The following is a 17,982-nucleotide window of genomic DNA, read 5'->3' as shown; positions in this document are numbered from 1 at the left end:
AAAATAATTTTCATATCTTGTGAAGTATCTTGAAGACTATTCTAAAGATAGTTTATGCAGTTATTACAGTTGAAATAATCTCTTTGGCAGCACAGACGGACCTGTGGAGAAGCACTTATGTGTTCTTGCTCCCTGTGCCATAGTTGTTGATGAGACATACAAGGACAATGGCTTTAATAAGCCTTAACCTTCTTCAAAATTGGAGGATCATCACCTTTGATCCTGACAGCAATTTCAATATATAAATACATGCATTCATTAATATGTCCATGTTTTGGTGTGGGAGCTGAATAAATGATCTATTTATTACATTTAGGCAGGTCAAAGGAAAATACCAACATAAAATAACATAATATAACCAGCAAATATAACTGTTTTAATAACTGTGGAAGGCTAATACATATTACTGACCCAGTTAAAGATCTCATTTGTCTCAACCCTTAAAAGGAAAAAAGGCAGAAATGCTGAAGGTGTCACTGAAGGACTATTTATTTTTTAATGCTATAAATACTGCTGCTGACAACTACATTTAATTAAATTACTTACTAGGTATTGACTAATTAACTAGGGCTTTGTACACAGAAAGGACTCTGGGAAGTTATTATTATTCCACTGCTTGTAACTCAATATCTTTGCTAGAGCATGTGCGCATGGTTTCTGGTTCAATCTCTGTGAACTGATATCCCAATTATGCCATTGCCACTCATAAAAAGCACCAAGTCACATGCAGTGTTATTTCCCTCAGAACTGTGAGAAAGAGAAATGATATCAAATTACTGGCTGAGAACGTGGCATCAGATCCAGTTGTTTGATTCCCCCTGTAGTCAATTGCATTCATTCCTGTGTCACTGAATATTTATTTTATCCAGTTTCTTTCAAGCCTAGATGGAAATCAAGACCTTCAGACAGCAATAGTATAATGAAACAGAATTATAATTATTATGATTTTGATGGCTCTCTATTTTTACAAATTGCTTGATATGGACCAAACCCCAAACTGCTGAAGTCCACAGAAGATTGACATGAGTAGACTGTTGGAAAGGTGTCACATTCAGAAGAATACAAAGTGTTGAGATCTCATTTCCAAGGGAAATACTTTCATTTGATATACAGGAAACAAGTGTACATAAAAAAATCAGAAATACAATTTTAGGACTATGACATATGGTCTTTGTTTTTACCCTCTTTAATGTAAGCCTTGAGAATAATTCTTGGCTTATTTTTTACCTTAAAGGACAACCACGTTTTATTCAATTCACTAGATTTCATGGGAATATTACTCTGAATATTATTGGAATTAGAGTTCATTGGATAAGCTTTTTTCATACATATTATGGGATATTTAAAAGACACATAGATGTGGAATTAGGGTAATGATGTAGTGGTAGAATTGGCTGTGTTGGGGTAATGGTAATTGAGAGTCAAAATGAAGTACATATTTCAAGTTTGAATTGGTTCTGCTCAGGCTTCCAACCTTCCCTTATCACACACCTGTTATATTAGAGATTCTTATGGTAGCAGGATTTTATTCCAGTAGATGGTAACAGACATTAATATTGCTTTAATCTTGTGTTTAAACAGCCTAACTACAGTGAGCTCCTCCAGCGTAAATCAGAAGTCTCAGTAATGAAGACTTGTTCATAATAAACCCCATATCTTCATTTCAGGGAGACAGTTTCACCTTACTGATTTTATTGAGAGAGGATTTCACTGTATCTTTTAATCTAATGAGAGGGATTAGGGTTGCAATGTCAATCAGATACATACAGGCAATTATAAACAGTAGTGACTAGGATTTTGCCCTTATCAAAATCCTTGCAGTGGGCATATAGCACAGCACAAATAGAGCAGAAGGAAGTTTGGGTTTTTTTCTGGGATGCAGGGGTCCTTTACTAAGGATCCATCACTCTGGATAAAGAACCCCTATGAGCATTATTAAAAATATTTTTAGACTGGTATCCACCAGATTTAAGCCAGATTGATTTGAAAAGTGTGGTTAGTTTTACAGTGAAGTACAAGGATTTTTCCACAAACCAAAATCTGACACTGCAGTTCCCACTGTTGATGATAGCTGAAAGATTCCTGTTTCAAAGACTGCTTATGACAGTGAAGGGAATGAGATAAATTTGTCTTCACAAACAAACTGTGGGTGTGCTGATAGGTAAAGATAGATACAGAGAGATGAAAGAAGCAATGGGAAGAACAATAAATTCCATAGGAAAAGAAAAAGGGGGGGGGATACATTAGAAGGGGGTCTCTATTAGGCAATTCAGGGAGTCTGTACCTCGCAACTTCCTCAGCCAATGGGGAAAGAGAGAGGGAAATGCAGCTGGGAAATTAGAATAAAAAGGAGGCTGTATCGTCTAACAGTTTGAGAGACCCCAGGGGAATACCCCACGGCCCCTCCCTTTATGCGAATAAAGTAACAGGACTCCTCTGTCTCTTTTTTGGACATAAACCTCTGGTGTTTGTGGATTAGTTTTTCTGACAACAGTAACTGCAATAGAAACTGAGCCAGTACCTTCTGTAAACCAGAGATAAAAAGCATTTTTTTCTGTGTTTCAACAAACTAAAACCCCTCCAAAAAGCTTTTCATTCATTTCTGTTTGAATCAAGTCAAGACAATATAATCCAAAAGCACTTTTCCCTGTGGATAAGAGACAGCCCACCACATCCCAGGTCCTGCTGTAACCTGAGGAAAACCTAGACCACCACCTTCTAATCTCTATCTCGAAGGCTGGTAAACCAATATAATTGAAACCTACCCTGATGCGATGGGCCAGCAGACTGAAGTTACAAGGAAAACCTTATCTCTGAAGTATCAATTTCCAAACTAACATTCAACATGCATGTCTATCACAAACTCTCGATCTTAGTTAAAACTGAAAAAGAAGGGACACATGGATCATTACATTTAAGTGGCCAACTCTCCCACAAAAAACTCTCCTATTTTTCTGACACTCACTGTCCCACATGAGATGACTTCAATATTGTACTTAGCAATATTCTTGTTTTTTTAGTTCAGTTACAGTGCCATTTAATACATAACAGTACCTGCTCAAGTAAGATAATGCTGCTCTTTAAGCATATTGCAGTGGTTATCTTGCTGAAACAGGACTTCTATTGTCATGACTTACTAAAACAGCACTACTAAGCAGAAGGGAAAAAACTCAGCAAGAAATAAAGTGAAATGCAAAGTCAGATATCACTTTTTTCCTTATGATGAAAATACACCTTTTAGTATTTTCTGTGGAGTTCTGGCATGCATATTACTGAGCATGTACATACTATAGCTTTAGTTTCCAGTATATCCATTATATTTGCCTAAAACTGATGGAAATTTAATGCTATTTTGGAAGCCTCAAGTAGTTTATAAATTCTAGGGGTCTGAGTATACTTTCAGCGGAGTCCCTGCTACCTTTCAGAAGTCCTTGCTGGCCCTAGACAACTGGAATGCCATTGGCAGGAAATGTGTGAAGTAACATGCTAATTTATGGAAAGACAGGTCTCATTCTGCCAGTATAGAAAATCCTCAGCCCCAAGGCAGGTCTAATACACCAAACAGGTTTCTTAATGCATTAAATAATATCTAATTCATCTTTCCAAGTATCTAAAAACCAGATTGGAACTGAATCTCCAAAACAGGTGTTTTCTGATTTCTAGTCCTTTGACCACTAGAATCTTCCATTGAAAAAGCTGGATCCTCAGAAATCTTTTGAGAAAGAAATATGCATTGCATTAACCCCTGTATTTCATAATCTCAGAGAGAGGGAGATGTTCACTAGGCAACATTCGTAAAATGTTAGAAAAAGCAGCAAATAAACAGAAGTTTTGCCAGAAATAAAGAACACATGACCAAGTTTACTTTTACGTTGTTTTTACTTGTTTGAAGTCCAGAATTTATTTTACATTCCCTCAATCTTGGGCTCTAAAGCAGAGTACCAGAAATGAAAAAATGCCAAACAATCTGACATGGACAACAGGGAATGTTTGGGTTTTCTGTAGTCCCATCTGCTGGTAGTTCTTTACTGTAACATGGAAGTTAAGAATGGTTGTGTTCACAAGTAGTGTAGTGGATCAATGGCCCCATTTTTAGGGTGAAGCAGTGCTGAGGACTCACCATCCACATCACACTGATGCCCTAAAGATAGGCTGGAAATAAATCCCCATAGACCGATGTCTATAGAGCAGGTACCTGTTTATTGCGGCGGTGATGGTGAGGGGGATTTTTCCTCCTAACTCACCCACCTTTGTCAAGTGCTGTGGTATATTTATACAGTAAATTTTGCTTAATGTTGCTATGTCATTACAGCATCATCACATATGCGCTGGAACTAATTTACATAGCATGATCTCATGGTTATTAGATAATTCTTTGCACTATGCATGCATTTCCCCAGTTCCAAGGTCTTGTGGGGGTCTTCTTTGATGAAGACTTCTAAAGTCTTCTTCGCACTTGAACTTTTCAACTTTGTCTTCGGGGCATGCGCAGTTACGGTGCTCTTCAGTCCATCTGGTCTTAACTGGCCTAAATTCTTTGTTTTGTGGCTAAGTGGTTTTGGCTTGCCAATTTCTCATTAGTACTACACTTACCTATCTCTAAAACTATACACCTGGTGTTTTGTTTTGTTTTCTTTCTCTTTTTCTCTATTCTGCATATAAGCAACTAGTTAACGATATACTAGCCATTACACTGTATAAAAAGTTATTAATATTAGATTATATGGGTATCAAAACTTATGATTCAGGTTATATAAGCATCAGGATATATAGCTATAGAAGTTATGATTCAGTCTATGTAAGTGTAGAAGGCTATGCTTCAGGTTATATTGATAAAAAGTAATGATTTAGGTTATATTGATATTAAGGTTATGTAGATATATTATAACCCAAGCTATATAAGCACTTTGTTACTTTGACCTAAGTTATATAGACATCAACACACTGGTCTGGTGGGTTATTTAATCCTGGCTTAATTTGCTGCCAGGGCCCAAATGCCCTATAACACCTACAGTGTATTTGATGTACTGCTACCGTACACTTTTCTGTTCATATGCTGTATAACTCCCTGATTATGTGAGCCAAAACAACATTTAAGCAGGCAAGATCAGGAGATTCCACTCCAAAAGCTCATTTCTGGTCTGAACTAAACCCTTAACATTAGTAGCATATTTTCTGCTTCTGATTTCCTTCCTGGGTCTTTGGTCTTCACACCTATCCTGCTGTTGAGATTTAGGATTTTTCCTTTTGTTTCTTACTCTCATGGAATTTTGTCCCATCTGTCGCTAAGAAGCCATAACGACCGATACTTAAGAGAGACAAAAGAAGTTGCCACAGGAAGGGTGTGGCTGGCTCTTCTCGTAGCTGGGGGGTTTCTTGTGGAGGAGCAGAGATACCTCGAGACGTGGGCTGGGCGCAGCTCCCTGCTCTCTTGCTCTCGCGGTTTCGGAGGAGAAACAGGCTGTGGTTGCTGTCAGGAGATTTCACCACCGCTCCTTGGTTCCGTCTCCTGCTGCCTTCTGCCAGGAGTTAAGCTCTTTTTGTGGGAGCGGCCGTTGCACTGGAACCTTATTAACACCCTACCTCACTAAAAAAAGGACCCTTTCACTATCTGCTCGGGTGCCTCAGGGGAAACTTCGGGACCCCGAGCCCTTTTCCCCTCCAAAGGAGCCTCTCCCGGCTGTGTTTGGGACCCGGGCTGCAGCTGCCCAGGCCCCGCCGTTTCCTTGCCACTGCTCCGGGTTTTTTGCTACACTGTAGCCACGTACCCCCTGCCTGCTGGGACACCCCGCGGCTCCTGCCACAGCTGCCGAGTTTCTGCTACCTCTTGTTTGCTACCCCGGGTGAGCCCGCCCGCCCTGCCATTCTGGCCGCTGCTCCGAGGTTCCTGCTGCACCTCATTTTTGCCCCCCAGCCCGCCCGCCATTACCACGAGAGGGAGACGTGACGGAACTCGCGCCACAGCGCCCCCTGCAGCTGTGGGGGAACCATCGCACCGGCCCTGCCCGGCCGGGAGCCACCAGCGCCCCTGCCGGCTGTGAGCGGAACTGCACCCGAGGGGAAAGTGCTTAGAGAGCAGAAGGAGACTTTATTGGGTTTTCTGTTCTTGTTCGTTGTGTTACCATTGTTGGGTTTTGATTTGCCTTGTTTTATATATACATACTAGTAAAGAACTGTTATTCCTTTTTCCATGTCTTTGCCTGAAAGGTGCTTAATTTCAAAGTTATAATAATTCAGAGGGAAGGGGTTCATATTTTCCATTCCAAGGGAAGCTTCTGCTTTCCTTAGCAGACACCTGTCTTTCAAACCAAGACACTTACCTTGGGAGTAGTCTCAGAATCACAGAATCATTTAGGTTGGAAAAGACCTCCAAGATCGAGTCAAACCTTTGACCCATCGAGTCAAACCTTTGACCCAAACCCTTGTCAACTAGACCAGAGTACTGAGTGCCACATCCAGTCATTTATTGAACACCTCCAGGGATGGGGATTCCATCATCTCCCTGGGCAGCCTGTTCCAATGCTTGACAACCCTTTCCATGAAGAAATTCTTGATGTCAAATCTGAACCTCCCTGGGCATAGCTTGAGGCCGTTTCCTCTTGTCGTGTCCCTTGTTTCCTGGGAGCAGAGCCTGACCCCCACCTAGCTGCACCCTTGTGTCAGTGAGTTGTGGAGAGTGAGAAGACCCCCCCTGAGCTTCCTCTTCTCCAGGTTAAACACCCCCAGCTCCCTCAGCTGCTCCTTATCAGACTTGTGCTCCAGATCCTTCCCAAGCTGTTTCCTTCTCTGGAAACACTCCAGCCCCTTAATGTCCTTCTTGTCCTGAGGGGCCCAAAACTGAATGCCAGGTTTACATTGAGGCCTCACCAGTGCCAGGTACAGGGGGACAATCACGGCTCTGGTCCAGCTGGCCACACTATTCCTGATCCAGGTCAGGATGTCACTGACCTCTTGCTCATGTAGGCCCAGCTGGCTCATGTTCAGCTGCTGCCAACCAGCACACCCAGGTGCCTTCCTGCTGGGCCAGCCTCATTACAGTATTCCATTTAAACAAGGATGGATGAGTTAAAAACAAGCATTTAGCCTGTTTATAATCTACTTGGATATGATGAATACTGGCAACAGTATGGATTGTTCCAAGGGTAACTTCCAAACAAGCCCAAGAGAAAATGTGCTGTGTTGGTGGGACTAACTGCAGGTAGCCCGAGGACAGCCAGCCAAAGATCTTCTATACCTTAATTCCCTACATCACACACTGCTGCATTTCATATGGTTTGTTTGGAGTATCACATTGGAGTATCTAGCCCATAACATTATTTAGCTTTTTTGTAAAACTACAAAGAAGATAAAATAATCCCAGCAGATCTACTATTTGGCTCAACACCCGGCAAGTGCTTAACCAAAACACAAGGGTTCTTCTATGTTCCTGCTCCTGACCACACCAGCAGCACAACCCATATCCCACAGGATCTCACACAACCCGGTTCCATAATCCCACCTGTAGGACCACACCTGATCCAACTCCTGGCCCTGCTCCTTTGCTTTTTGCCAAGCTCCCACAGTGCTGTTGCCTAAACAAAGAGCTTTTTCAAGCATCAGAAAGTTACAACCTGGCTGCAAGAACCGTATCAAATCCTATTTCTGATAGCTAAATTCCGTTTAATCTATCCATAATCCTTCAAATACTGTAAATGTTTGTCTTTCGATTAAGAAAACAAAGCCAAACCCACGGGGAGGGGGGTGGGGGGGTGCTGGTGTTGAATTTCAACGCTTTACAGGACACTCCCACCGAGTGTCTGGGGATGCACGTATGCTCCATGCTCCCTTTTAACTGGTATTCATCGCAGGAACTCCTTCCTTGGGAAAGCAGAGCATCCCGAGGGTGTACTAGCTCCTTTCTCTGGAAGGCAGAGTATCCGGAGGCTACGCCAGCGGACACAAGGCGGGATGCGATCCCGGTCCATCCCACCGCAGCCGGGACAGCAACTCCCGGGCATCGATGACTCGGCGCTCAGGCTGGCCTGGGCAGCGCCCCACCACGGAACCCATCGAAGAGTCGGCGCTCGACTTTTACCAGCGGCGTCCCGAGGCCGCGGGCGCCATCTTGGAGCCTGGCAGGGGCGATACCGGGGGATAAGGCCAGGTTTAGGGTCCGGACCTGGGGAGGGACAACCCCAAATACCAGCACAGGCTGGGGGTGACCTGCTGGAGAGCAGCTCTGCGAGGAAGGATCTGGGAGTCCTGGTGGGTGACAAGTTGACCATGAGACAGCAGTGTGTCCTTGCAGCCAGGAAGACCAGTGGAATCCTGGGGTGCACGGGGAAGTGTGGCCAGCAGGTCAAGGGAAGTGATCTTTCCCTTCTACTTGGCCCCAGTGAGACCACATCTGGAGTGCTGTGTCTATTTCTGGGCTCCTCAGGGAAAGAAAAACAAGGAGCTACTGGAGAGGGTGCTGCAGAGGGTAAGAAAGATGATGAGAGGTATGGAGGATCTCTAATGAGAAGGGACTGTGAGAGCTGGGCCTGTTTATCCTGGTGAAGACTGAAAGGGGATCTCATTAATGCATATAAATATCTCAAACGGGTGCCAAGAGGACGGTGCCAGACTCTTTCCAATGGTGCCCAGCGACAGAACAAGGAGCAATGGCCATAAAGTAAAACACAAGGAGTTTAATCTCAACAGAAGGAAGCACTTCTTTACACTGAAGGTAGCAGAGCCCTGGAACAGCTGCCCAGGGAGGGCGTCGAGTGTCCCTCTCTGGAGACATTCCAAACCCACCTGAAGACGTTTGTATGTCACCTGCTCTAGGTGACCCTGCCTTGGCAAGGCTGTCGGACAGGGTGATTTCCAGCCCTAACAATTCCTTGACCCTACGACTCCTCTCCCGCTCCCCGCCGGCCGAGGGCGGGGCGGCCGTGGGGGCCTCGCGCATGCGCAGCCGCCGCGCCCGCCTGTCCATGGCACAGGCGCGGTCGCGCTGTCCCTGCAGCTTGCGGGAGGAGGAGGGGAGGGGAGGAAGAAGATGCCGGGGAAGCTGAAGGTCAAGATCGTGGCGGGGCGCCATTTGCCGGTGATGGACCGCGCCAGCGACCTGACCGACGCCTTCGTGGAGGTTGGTGGCAGGGGCAGCGGGATGGGCGCGCCGGGCCCGCGCGGCGGAGGCACCTGCCGGGCCCGTCCCGCACCTCCGTGCTCCCGGGAACCAGGGGCAGGGCGAGGAGACAGTGCCCTGAGCTGCACCGGGGTGGGTTTAGGTGGGACATCAGCAGGAATTTCTTCATGGAATGGGTGATCAGACATTGGAACGGGCTGCCCAGGGAGGCGGTGGAGTCGTCGTCCCTGGAGGTATTTAAGGAAAGACTGGACGCGGCGCTCAGTGCCATGGTATGGTTGTTATGGTGGTGGTCGATCATAGCTTGGAGTCGGTGATCTCTGAGGTATTTTCCAACCTAACTGATTCTGTGATTAGGCAGACGTGTTGTAAGGAGGATGGAGAAGTAATAAGATCATCTTTAAATCAGTTATATTGCTTAATATATGAGTGGTTGTACAGGCTTTACTTTTAAGGCCAATATTCATCTTTCCATTTAAAATGTTTGAAATACTAAAATATTTTCCAAGGGGACTTTTAGTCAATAAATATTTGATATTATTTGTGCGTTTTAATCACTTTATTGCACCCAGAGTATCTAACTTCAACCTTCTTTACAGTCATATACTTAACAGGCAATATATAGGGTGTTTCTCAGGCAGGGATTGTAAAACAAGCTGAAGTGCAAAATAAGTGGAATTATTTAAGGCCGAGGTTGGAGGAGGCTCTGAGCAACGTGATCCAATGGGTGACATCCCTGCCCATGCAGAGGGGTTTGAATGAGATGGACTTTAAGGTCCCTTCCAGCACAAGCCTTTCTATGATTTCTGTTATTTCTGTTACATGATCATTATGTTTTTCGATTCATTATTTCCAATATGGATGACTTAGAACATTTCAGAAGCATTCCATAGATTCAGGAATCATACTCTCAGAAAAATCAGAGCTATTTTAAAATAATGTGCTATGAAAATCCATGTCTTGTACCACAAATAGTGATTGAGGTTGGCACAATACTAGAATTAAGGTAGGAAGACAGAATGCCTTTCTAGAACTGTATACACTGAAAAATATGATAATACTAATATTAAAAAAATTGGGGTATATAAGTCCTGATTTCATTTGGTGCTTAAAAATTTGGTTGACATTAGACTCTAAGGGCAGTGCTTAATAGGAGAGTTACCTGTAATAAAGTGAAGATGTATTTCAGCTTTTCAGTGGAGCTGAAATAGTACAGCTATTTTTATGTATTTATATTTTATTACATGAAACTTAGCATTTCACTGTTTTGTCAGCTGTTTCACTGGTCAGGTTTTAATTTATAAAATCTTCTCTTGTAGGTTGCCTATTAATCCAGTTTAAAATTACAACAACTGTGATGCTTGCTACCAGGAGACAGGGAAAACAGAACTAGGAAATACAGTTCACTGAGTTTCATGTGGCCTGTTTTTACTCTGTGTTAGGAGAAACAGCTCTCCTCTTCTGTGGGTTACTTGTTCCTAAGCGTACTGTCTGTGTAGCAAAGTAGATTTTTGAAATTCATATAGTAAAATACTAGCATAGCAAAAAAGGAAAATAAAAATTTTCATCAAGACCAGTTTGCTTAGCTGGGTTAACATGAGTTCCATGAGTGTCTTGGCACAGATAAGGCTAAAGAAATACACAGATGGGGGCCTTGCTTTTAGGATTGTTACTTAGGAACAGTGTGGAGTAACTACCCTTTCCATGTGTGGAGTAGGCAATACAGCAGGTGAGATTTACTTCAAAATAAATTGAGCTTGAAACTATTGTTTTATTTTTCTGTATGAGATTGCTGAAAAACTTTACAATGTGTTTTTCCTTAAAAAAAAAAAAGAAAAGCACATGTTAAAGTTCTGGTTGTTTACTAGCCTTAAATTTCCTTGTTAAATATTGCAATATAAACTTAGAACTAGAAAAGAAAATGAGAAGAGACTTGAGAGCTCTTACTTGGCTCAGGTTATGCAAAATTTGGACTTCACCAGTATGAGCACAATGATCCTTGTCCCAACTCAGAATATTTTGTTACAATTTCTTCCATAAATGTGCTTTTAACTTTGCACAGTGGACAGCAGTGTGGTGTTTGGTTGTCTCTACAAGCTTCAATGAAGTAGCTGGAGTACTGGGGAAATTCAGTTATAACTGCCTGGAGCTCTAAGGGAACTGATTTACTCCCGAGATAACATGTTAAAGTAGGTGGGGTAGAGCTCAGGGCTGTTGCATCCTGGCAGCTTCTGGAATCAGAAGCTCCCTTAACTTACAGCCAGTGCTAACATCACTTTATTGTACTTAAGCAAGTGCAAAATCTCTTCAGAGCTGGGATATGCACCTGTGCAAAATAATCACTATATTATTGAAATGTATGAAGTGGTTACTTAATACTGTCTTGGGCAGAAGTGTTAAAAGAATTACTACACAGTTTTCAAATCCAGGCCTAAATTTAGTCTCCAAAATGCATTTAGACTTTTAAAAGGTAACAGCTGTCAAAATCTACACACCTCTAACTCCAGCATTTCTTTTCTATCAGTATACTCATTATTTTCTTTAAGATTATTGAATAAACTTAAAAATGTAACTTTCAGTATTTTTAAGTACCATCAGATACTTGGTATGAGGTGAAGTGCTCATTTTTTTGAGAGGCAGCATTCAGAGAACTGCAAGTGTTTGTGAATGATTTGGAATGAAAGCTGCAGTAAGATAAAGGCTTTTACATGGTGCTGTGTGGTTTCCTGATGTATGGAGCATCACAGAAATTCAGTTTCACTTTAAAAAAGCAAACAAGAAACCCCCACAAAACCCAAATGGGCTTTCACTGAAGTAGACACCTGTGGAGACCGTATGGGTGCTGCTGAAATAGGTTATAATGTGGTTGAAGGTGCAATAAGCAATAAAAGTATGGAAAATATCTAATTTTTAATAGTACTCTCTCTTTATTTCTCAAATCCAATTTGGTTTTATACTTATTTTAACAATTGTCTATGAAGCTGATTGAGAAATCCTAGAGAGAAGAGTAATAGGACATAAACTATCAATATTTTTAGTATTTTTTCTTATAGAAGGCAAGGAGAGTATGCCAAGTGGCTTTGAAAAGCCAATATAAGTGATATTTTTCCCTCTCAAATGATTGAGGAGGAAAAGAAACAATTTTAGTAGTATGAGAGAGAGATTGATTGGAAATGTCATTGATACATGGATACTGATGTATGTAAATTGATTTTAAAAGGCACTCTCAGTGAGAAAAAATGATTTGTTGAAATATGTATTTGAAATTATTTGCATATGTCAATTTAAGGAGTTTCAAAATTTCTTTATTATTTGTAATTGATAATTGAATGTTTGTATTTTTAGGTGAAATTTGGAAATACAACATTTAAGACAGACGTATATCCCAAATCACTTAATCCTCAGTGGAATTCTGAGTGGTTCAAATTTGAAGTAAGTATTTTTTAAGAGTTTGCCTGTAACTATGTAGACACTCTGGTTTAGCTGCCCTTAATGAAATAATTGCATTTCAGGCAGAAAATGAGTTTTGAGCACTGAAGTGTATTTGTGTTTAAATACACAACAAAGCCTTTTCAGGAAACCCAGCTCCAGTCAGTCCTTGTTTGCTGAGGGCATCTCATTGGCTTTTTAGGAGTGTTTGTGAAGACAAAAGCTTGCTAGGTTGGATTCAACTTAAATTTTCTATTAGAAAAGAGAATACTGCAGAGAAGGTGGGGGGAATGTAGCAAGGATTAGGCTTTTTCAGTACAGTTATCAGTACAAATACGTATAAATATATGAAAGTATGGGTGTTCTTGTGGGTTTTTTTTTTTAATTTTGAGCAAGGAAAGTTAATTGGTATTTGAAGTCTTACATTTGGTTGCAAAGATAATGGTCTTGTCAAAGGAGAAAACGGAAAATTCCTATGCAAAGATTACAAAATAAAGAGCTTGGACAACAATTATTGGACACTTTATCTTCCCATTTCCTTATGTAATAATGAGAGCACTCAGCATTTTCCTATAATTGCTTGTTGCTTTCCAGGATTTAATTTGTTGATATCCTTTGACATTATGCCCTGAGCAAGTGTCTACATGTTCCTCTTTTGTTACTACATTTTTTTACTACTTAAAAAATGAGGATGATGTTTAGAATAAATTAATTATTAAAACACTTGAATGTGTAGTTCTGGTTCATTTACCGTGTTCTAAGGCAGTATCACAATTCTTCAAATACATGAGTCATCTCATTGCTGTTAGCAAACTTAATTCTTGGTTTGTGACATTCAACATAAAAAGTTGTGAAATGTCTGTCTTAGTCATAAAAGAAAATAGTTGAATTATCTGTAGATGGATTATTGCTTTTGTTTAGGAAATTGCATATGTAGAATTACTGAATTTTTACTGCAGACTGTGTAAAATATCTTCTTTTAAGCCATTGACCAGTGATGAGAACACCATAATCTTAACTTCAGAGTGTAATAGTCCTCTGAGATATTTTATCTTAAATTTTCTTTTTTTTCTTTTTTTTTATTTATCAGTATGTATTGTGGAGATGGGTGGGCAATCTAGGAAGTGTGACTTAAAACACTGTGGAATTTAAAAATGCATAATCACTGTAATCTTGCTTTTCTGTTCTTCTTCCAGTGATAGCTCTTTTTCCAGGATCTCATCAGTCTCTGAAGGATAAAATCAAAATAAGTGAATGTGTTGTTTGGCTTCAGGAAACTGAAATTACAGATTTATCTGTCAGGTTGCTGTTCGTAACTCCTCTCTTCTGTGTTTGTTTTTCATCAGTGTTTCCCTGCACATTTTTAAATACTCAGATTCCATGTTAATATTTGTTTTCCAGGTAGATGATGAAGACCTCCAAGATGAGCCTCTCCAGATCACAGTTCTTGATCACGATACATACAGTGCCAATGATGCCATTGGCAAAGTGTACATAGATATTGATCCTCTGCTCTATAGTGAAGCAGCCACAGTTATTTCAGGGTGGTTTCCAATTTATGATACCATTCATGGTAAGATTTTCTAATTTAAAACAGTCTTGTTTGAAATGTAATCTGCTTCTTATAATCTTGTAAACTGTCTTCAGAAATTTGTAATAATTTTATCTTTGGAGTTGGAAAACTACTTTCCTGGCTTTTTTTTTTTTTCCCCTCCCCTAATCGTTTCTGGCATGAGAAGATTTCTGGCATAGGAGTTCAGACCAGTGCTTGGCAGAATGCCTTCCATAGGACTTGTGACAAGTGGGAAAAATCTTCACTAGTTGCTGCAAAATTGAGATAAAAAAAAAAAGACTCAGACATATTCATCCAATTACCACGTGTTTGCTAAATGAGTGTAACTTTGCTGGAGTTATTTGGGGTGTGCCTTCCTGAGACTTGGGATAAACTTAATTGAGATGAAGGGACAGAATGTGAGATATCTTCAACAGGATGAAATTCCTTTTCCATGCAGCAAGTGCTCTCAGTGTTAGGTGAATTTCATCAGAATGTCTTGAAGGTATGAGAAAATGAAGTTAATGATATTTTTGCTTTTGATTTTAATGAAATAGCTTTTGTCTCAGAGAGCCAATGTCAGTTTAGAGCAATTAACTTGCCGATTGAATACCTTAGTGCAGAACATCTCTGTGGTTGCCATTATCTCCCTCGTTCATTATTCGGGGTGAATTAAATGACCTAATAATATTAAAAGCTAATTATAAATTATTGTTGGTCAATAATGGTGTTTGCCAGATGCTCGTCATAACTGATGCAAAGTATTTTTTGCATCTAAACCAGTTATAGCGAACAGAAATATCGAGAAATATTGCATGTATTTTTTTAATTACCTTTTTATCCTATGCACATTTTCCTGTCACACATTTTCTTCTGGAGCTAAATTATGCAAACACTTGTTTCAGGATGTGTACAGCTGGTAGGTTAGAGAGAGTTAGATTTCTCTATATTTTTTCAGATATGTTGGTATTTCACAGCTTTTTTCTATTTAAGTAAAATTGGAATTCTTATATTTTCATGCTCATAGCTCTAGATTCCAATTATCTTGACTCTTGGCAAACATTAATTGATGCTTCCTTAAAAAATAATAAATACAGTGTTCGTAAGTTTGTATTAAAATTTTTTTCTTTCACCTCAACATGATTATTTGTGAAAATACATAACCCTGCGGCATTTCCTGTTATAGTAACTGAAGGCTTCTTTCTGTTGGCATTTTGGAAGGGAGATGCAGCTGATTTTATTGCAGTAATATCTGAGTTGAACAACAAATCCAGTGCTGCTCTTTGGGTATCGTGTACTGATGTGATAAAGGCTTCTGAAGATGCTAGAAATCAGACTCATCAAGAAGTTTAGTCCTCAATATGTCAGAACCTATAATATGTGAAATGATTTTGTTACTGGGTGGGGAAAAAGTAGAAAAAACTCAGAACAGGAAAGTAGAGAAGTCGAAAGGGAATGGTTGTGTGTTAGAAAATATTCTATTTCTAGTAAGGTTTAGTCATAGTTGAAAATTAAGCTTTGTCTAAAAGGTCTGTAATTCCTTATTTTTTATATATTTCTCATCACAGTTAGTATTTTGCAAGCACTTCCTGTTCCACTTTGTGGTTCTAGAAAGAACCATAAATCTTTCTCCTTGGGTTGAACTTCAGAGAGGAGCTTTACTGCAATTTTGAAATTGTTTCAGGGACGAAATTCAGCAGAGAAAGCACCCTGCAGCAGAGGCCACTGCAGCATCAAGAGGCTGATGGCTTCTCTTTTCCCAGTCCCATCTTTCTTACAAAGTCTTGTTTGGTGCAAATAGGCATTTGAGGAGTGTTGCTTTTATTGCTTCAGCCTCAAAGGCTTGGCAGAACTAAAAACTTCTTCTGAGTCAGTGTTTCTGCAGCAGACCTGACAAGCAAGGATATGGCTTCCTGCTCCTCTGGGATTAATTACTAATAATAGGAAATAATTTGTAGGTCTAGTTTTGTATTGAACAGTTATATTGTTATAACTTCTGGTATTTAATTTTTTTATCAATAGGTATACGTGGGGAGATCAATGTGGTGGTGAAAGTAGATCTCTTCAATGATTTAAACAGATTTAGGCAGTCATCCTGTGGAGTCAAATTTTTTTGCAGTAAGTAGAGGAAAAAAGTTTATTTGAACAAAAACCTTTTTTCCTCCTTTCCTTTCTTTGCCTCTTCTGTTGGCCTCCCTTCTCTTACCACCTCATTGCATAAACCGAGTGGAGATAACATTGGAGCAAAATGCAAAGAATTGTTTAGTTTGCTTTTCTTTTTTAACACATTTTTACTGTTCGTATCTCAAAACAATGTAAATAACTGATGGGATTTTTTAATCTCCATAAGTTGCATTTCAGTGTCTGTGCATACACATGCGGTGTTATTTTGGGTCCATATCCTTTTAAAGAGGCACAAAGTGAAAAGGTTTCATAATGGTACATACTGTAACTGGTGCACTGAACAGTTATCTTATCAGGGTTCCGTGATCTCACAAGCAAAACTGCCTGGGTATGTCCACATTGTCAAAGAAAATTGTCTGGAAAACTTTCTGGAATCATTTTTATGTCTAATTTTATGTTTTTCTTGCTATTCTTGGCTCATAGACCTATGTCTTACGTCTTTTATGTATATATTTTTTAACAGCTACATCTATTCCTAAGTGTTACAGAGCAGTAATAATTCATGGATTTGTGGAAGAGCTTGTAGTTAATGAGGACCCAGAGTACCAGTGGATAGACAGAATCCGTACTCCCAGGGCATCGAATGAGGCTCGGCAACGACTCATTTCACTCATGTCAGGTATTAAACATGTGGGCTGTAATGGTTATTGCTACTTCTAAAAATGTTCAGGATTTGAATAAGTGCCTTGCTTAAGATTGTATATGAGTTTTGTTGTTAATTATGTTGATTTTTTTCAGTTCACAGTGTCTTCTGTTTCTGAGGATTATGTTTTTCTAATTGATGGACAGGGTGACTGATTTTTTTTTTTTTTTTTTTCTCTTCCTGACGAGGCCATGCTGCTGCCTAATTTTTTGGTTGCTTTTAGCAAGGTCAAACCTGTGAAACTTTTCTGAAGATGTTCTTAACCCATATGAGGGGTATCACTAGAATTTTGACTCAAACAATTAAAGTAATGAACTTCACCCTCTTTGAACTGTTTTGAAGTGTGTGAGCAATTACACACTATCTCAGATACAGTGTATATCAATACTTACGTTACTCATCCTATCTCTTTGAGGTCAGGCTTGGTTCATTGTTTCTCAAGCATCTCCTGTGAGGAAAGGCTGAGAGATTTGGGATTATTCAGCCTGGAGAAGAGAAGGCTTTGGAGTGACCTAATTGTGGCCTTCCAGTACCTGAAAGGAGCTAGAAGAAAGATGAAGAGGGCCTATTTGCGAGGGCCTGGAGTGACAGGACAAGGGGAATGGCTTCAAACTGACAGTGGGTTTAGATTAGGTATTGGGAAGAAATTCTTCCCTGTGAGGATGGTGAGGCCCTGACACAGGTTGCCCAGGGAAGTTGTGGCTGCCTCATCCCTGGAAGAGTTCAAGGCCAGGTTGGATGGGGCTCAGAGCAACCTGGTCTAGTGAAAGGTGTCCTCGAGATCCTCAGTAAGTAGTGCAACATAAAAGATTATGGAGATGTTAGTACCTTCATTGGGAGGGCCAGCACGCTGTGGGGGAAAAAAATAACTAAACTGTTGTGATAACTAACATGAAGACACTTTTTTTAATATAGTTCCCATATTAGTTTACAGAATTCACATTTGCATATTTCTTGCTGTGCATAAGTAGTGCAGGGAGATAAAGTACTCTGCTAGATTTTATTCATGGCAATAGATAAGAGGATAAAAACCCAAAAGAACTCGCAGCATTACTGTTTCAT

At 40.3% G+C, this 17,982-nt stretch overlaps 1 protein-coding gene across 18 annotated transcripts in view; it reads left to right on the top strand.

Annotated features, from left to right (window-relative positions):
* The first annotated feature begins 8,954 nt into the window (after nucleotides 1-8,954).
* C2CD5 (C2 calcium dependent domain containing 5) overlaps nucleotides 8,955-17,982 on the top strand; it is a 58,943-nt gene continuing 49,915 nt past the window's right edge. For all 18 annotated transcript variants that reach the window (XR_002046541.1, XM_010404252.3, XM_039570434.1 and 15 more), the window contains exons 1-5: nucleotides 8,955-9,112; nucleotides 12,458-12,544; nucleotides 13,943-14,114; nucleotides 16,116-16,211; nucleotides 16,741-16,896. Coding sequence is in view for 17 of the 18 variants with exons in the window: in XM_010404252.3 (XP_010402554.1) it covers nucleotides 9,023-9,112; nucleotides 12,458-12,544; nucleotides 13,943-14,114; nucleotides 16,116-16,211; nucleotides 16,741-16,896 (601 nt within the window). In the remaining variant the exon portion in view is untranslated. The remainder of the gene's footprint in view (nucleotides 9,113-12,457; nucleotides 12,545-13,942; nucleotides 14,115-16,115; nucleotides 16,212-16,740; nucleotides 16,897-17,982) is intronic.

This window comes from Corvus cornix, chromosome 1A (assembly GCF_000738735.6).
Source record: "Corvus cornix cornix isolate S_Up_H32 chromosome 1A, ASM73873v5, whole genome shotgun sequence".
NCBI lineage: Eukaryota > Metazoa > Chordata > Aves > Passeriformes > Corvidae > Corvus > Corvus cornix.
This window is presented reverse-complemented; position numbering and strand designations above follow the sequence as displayed.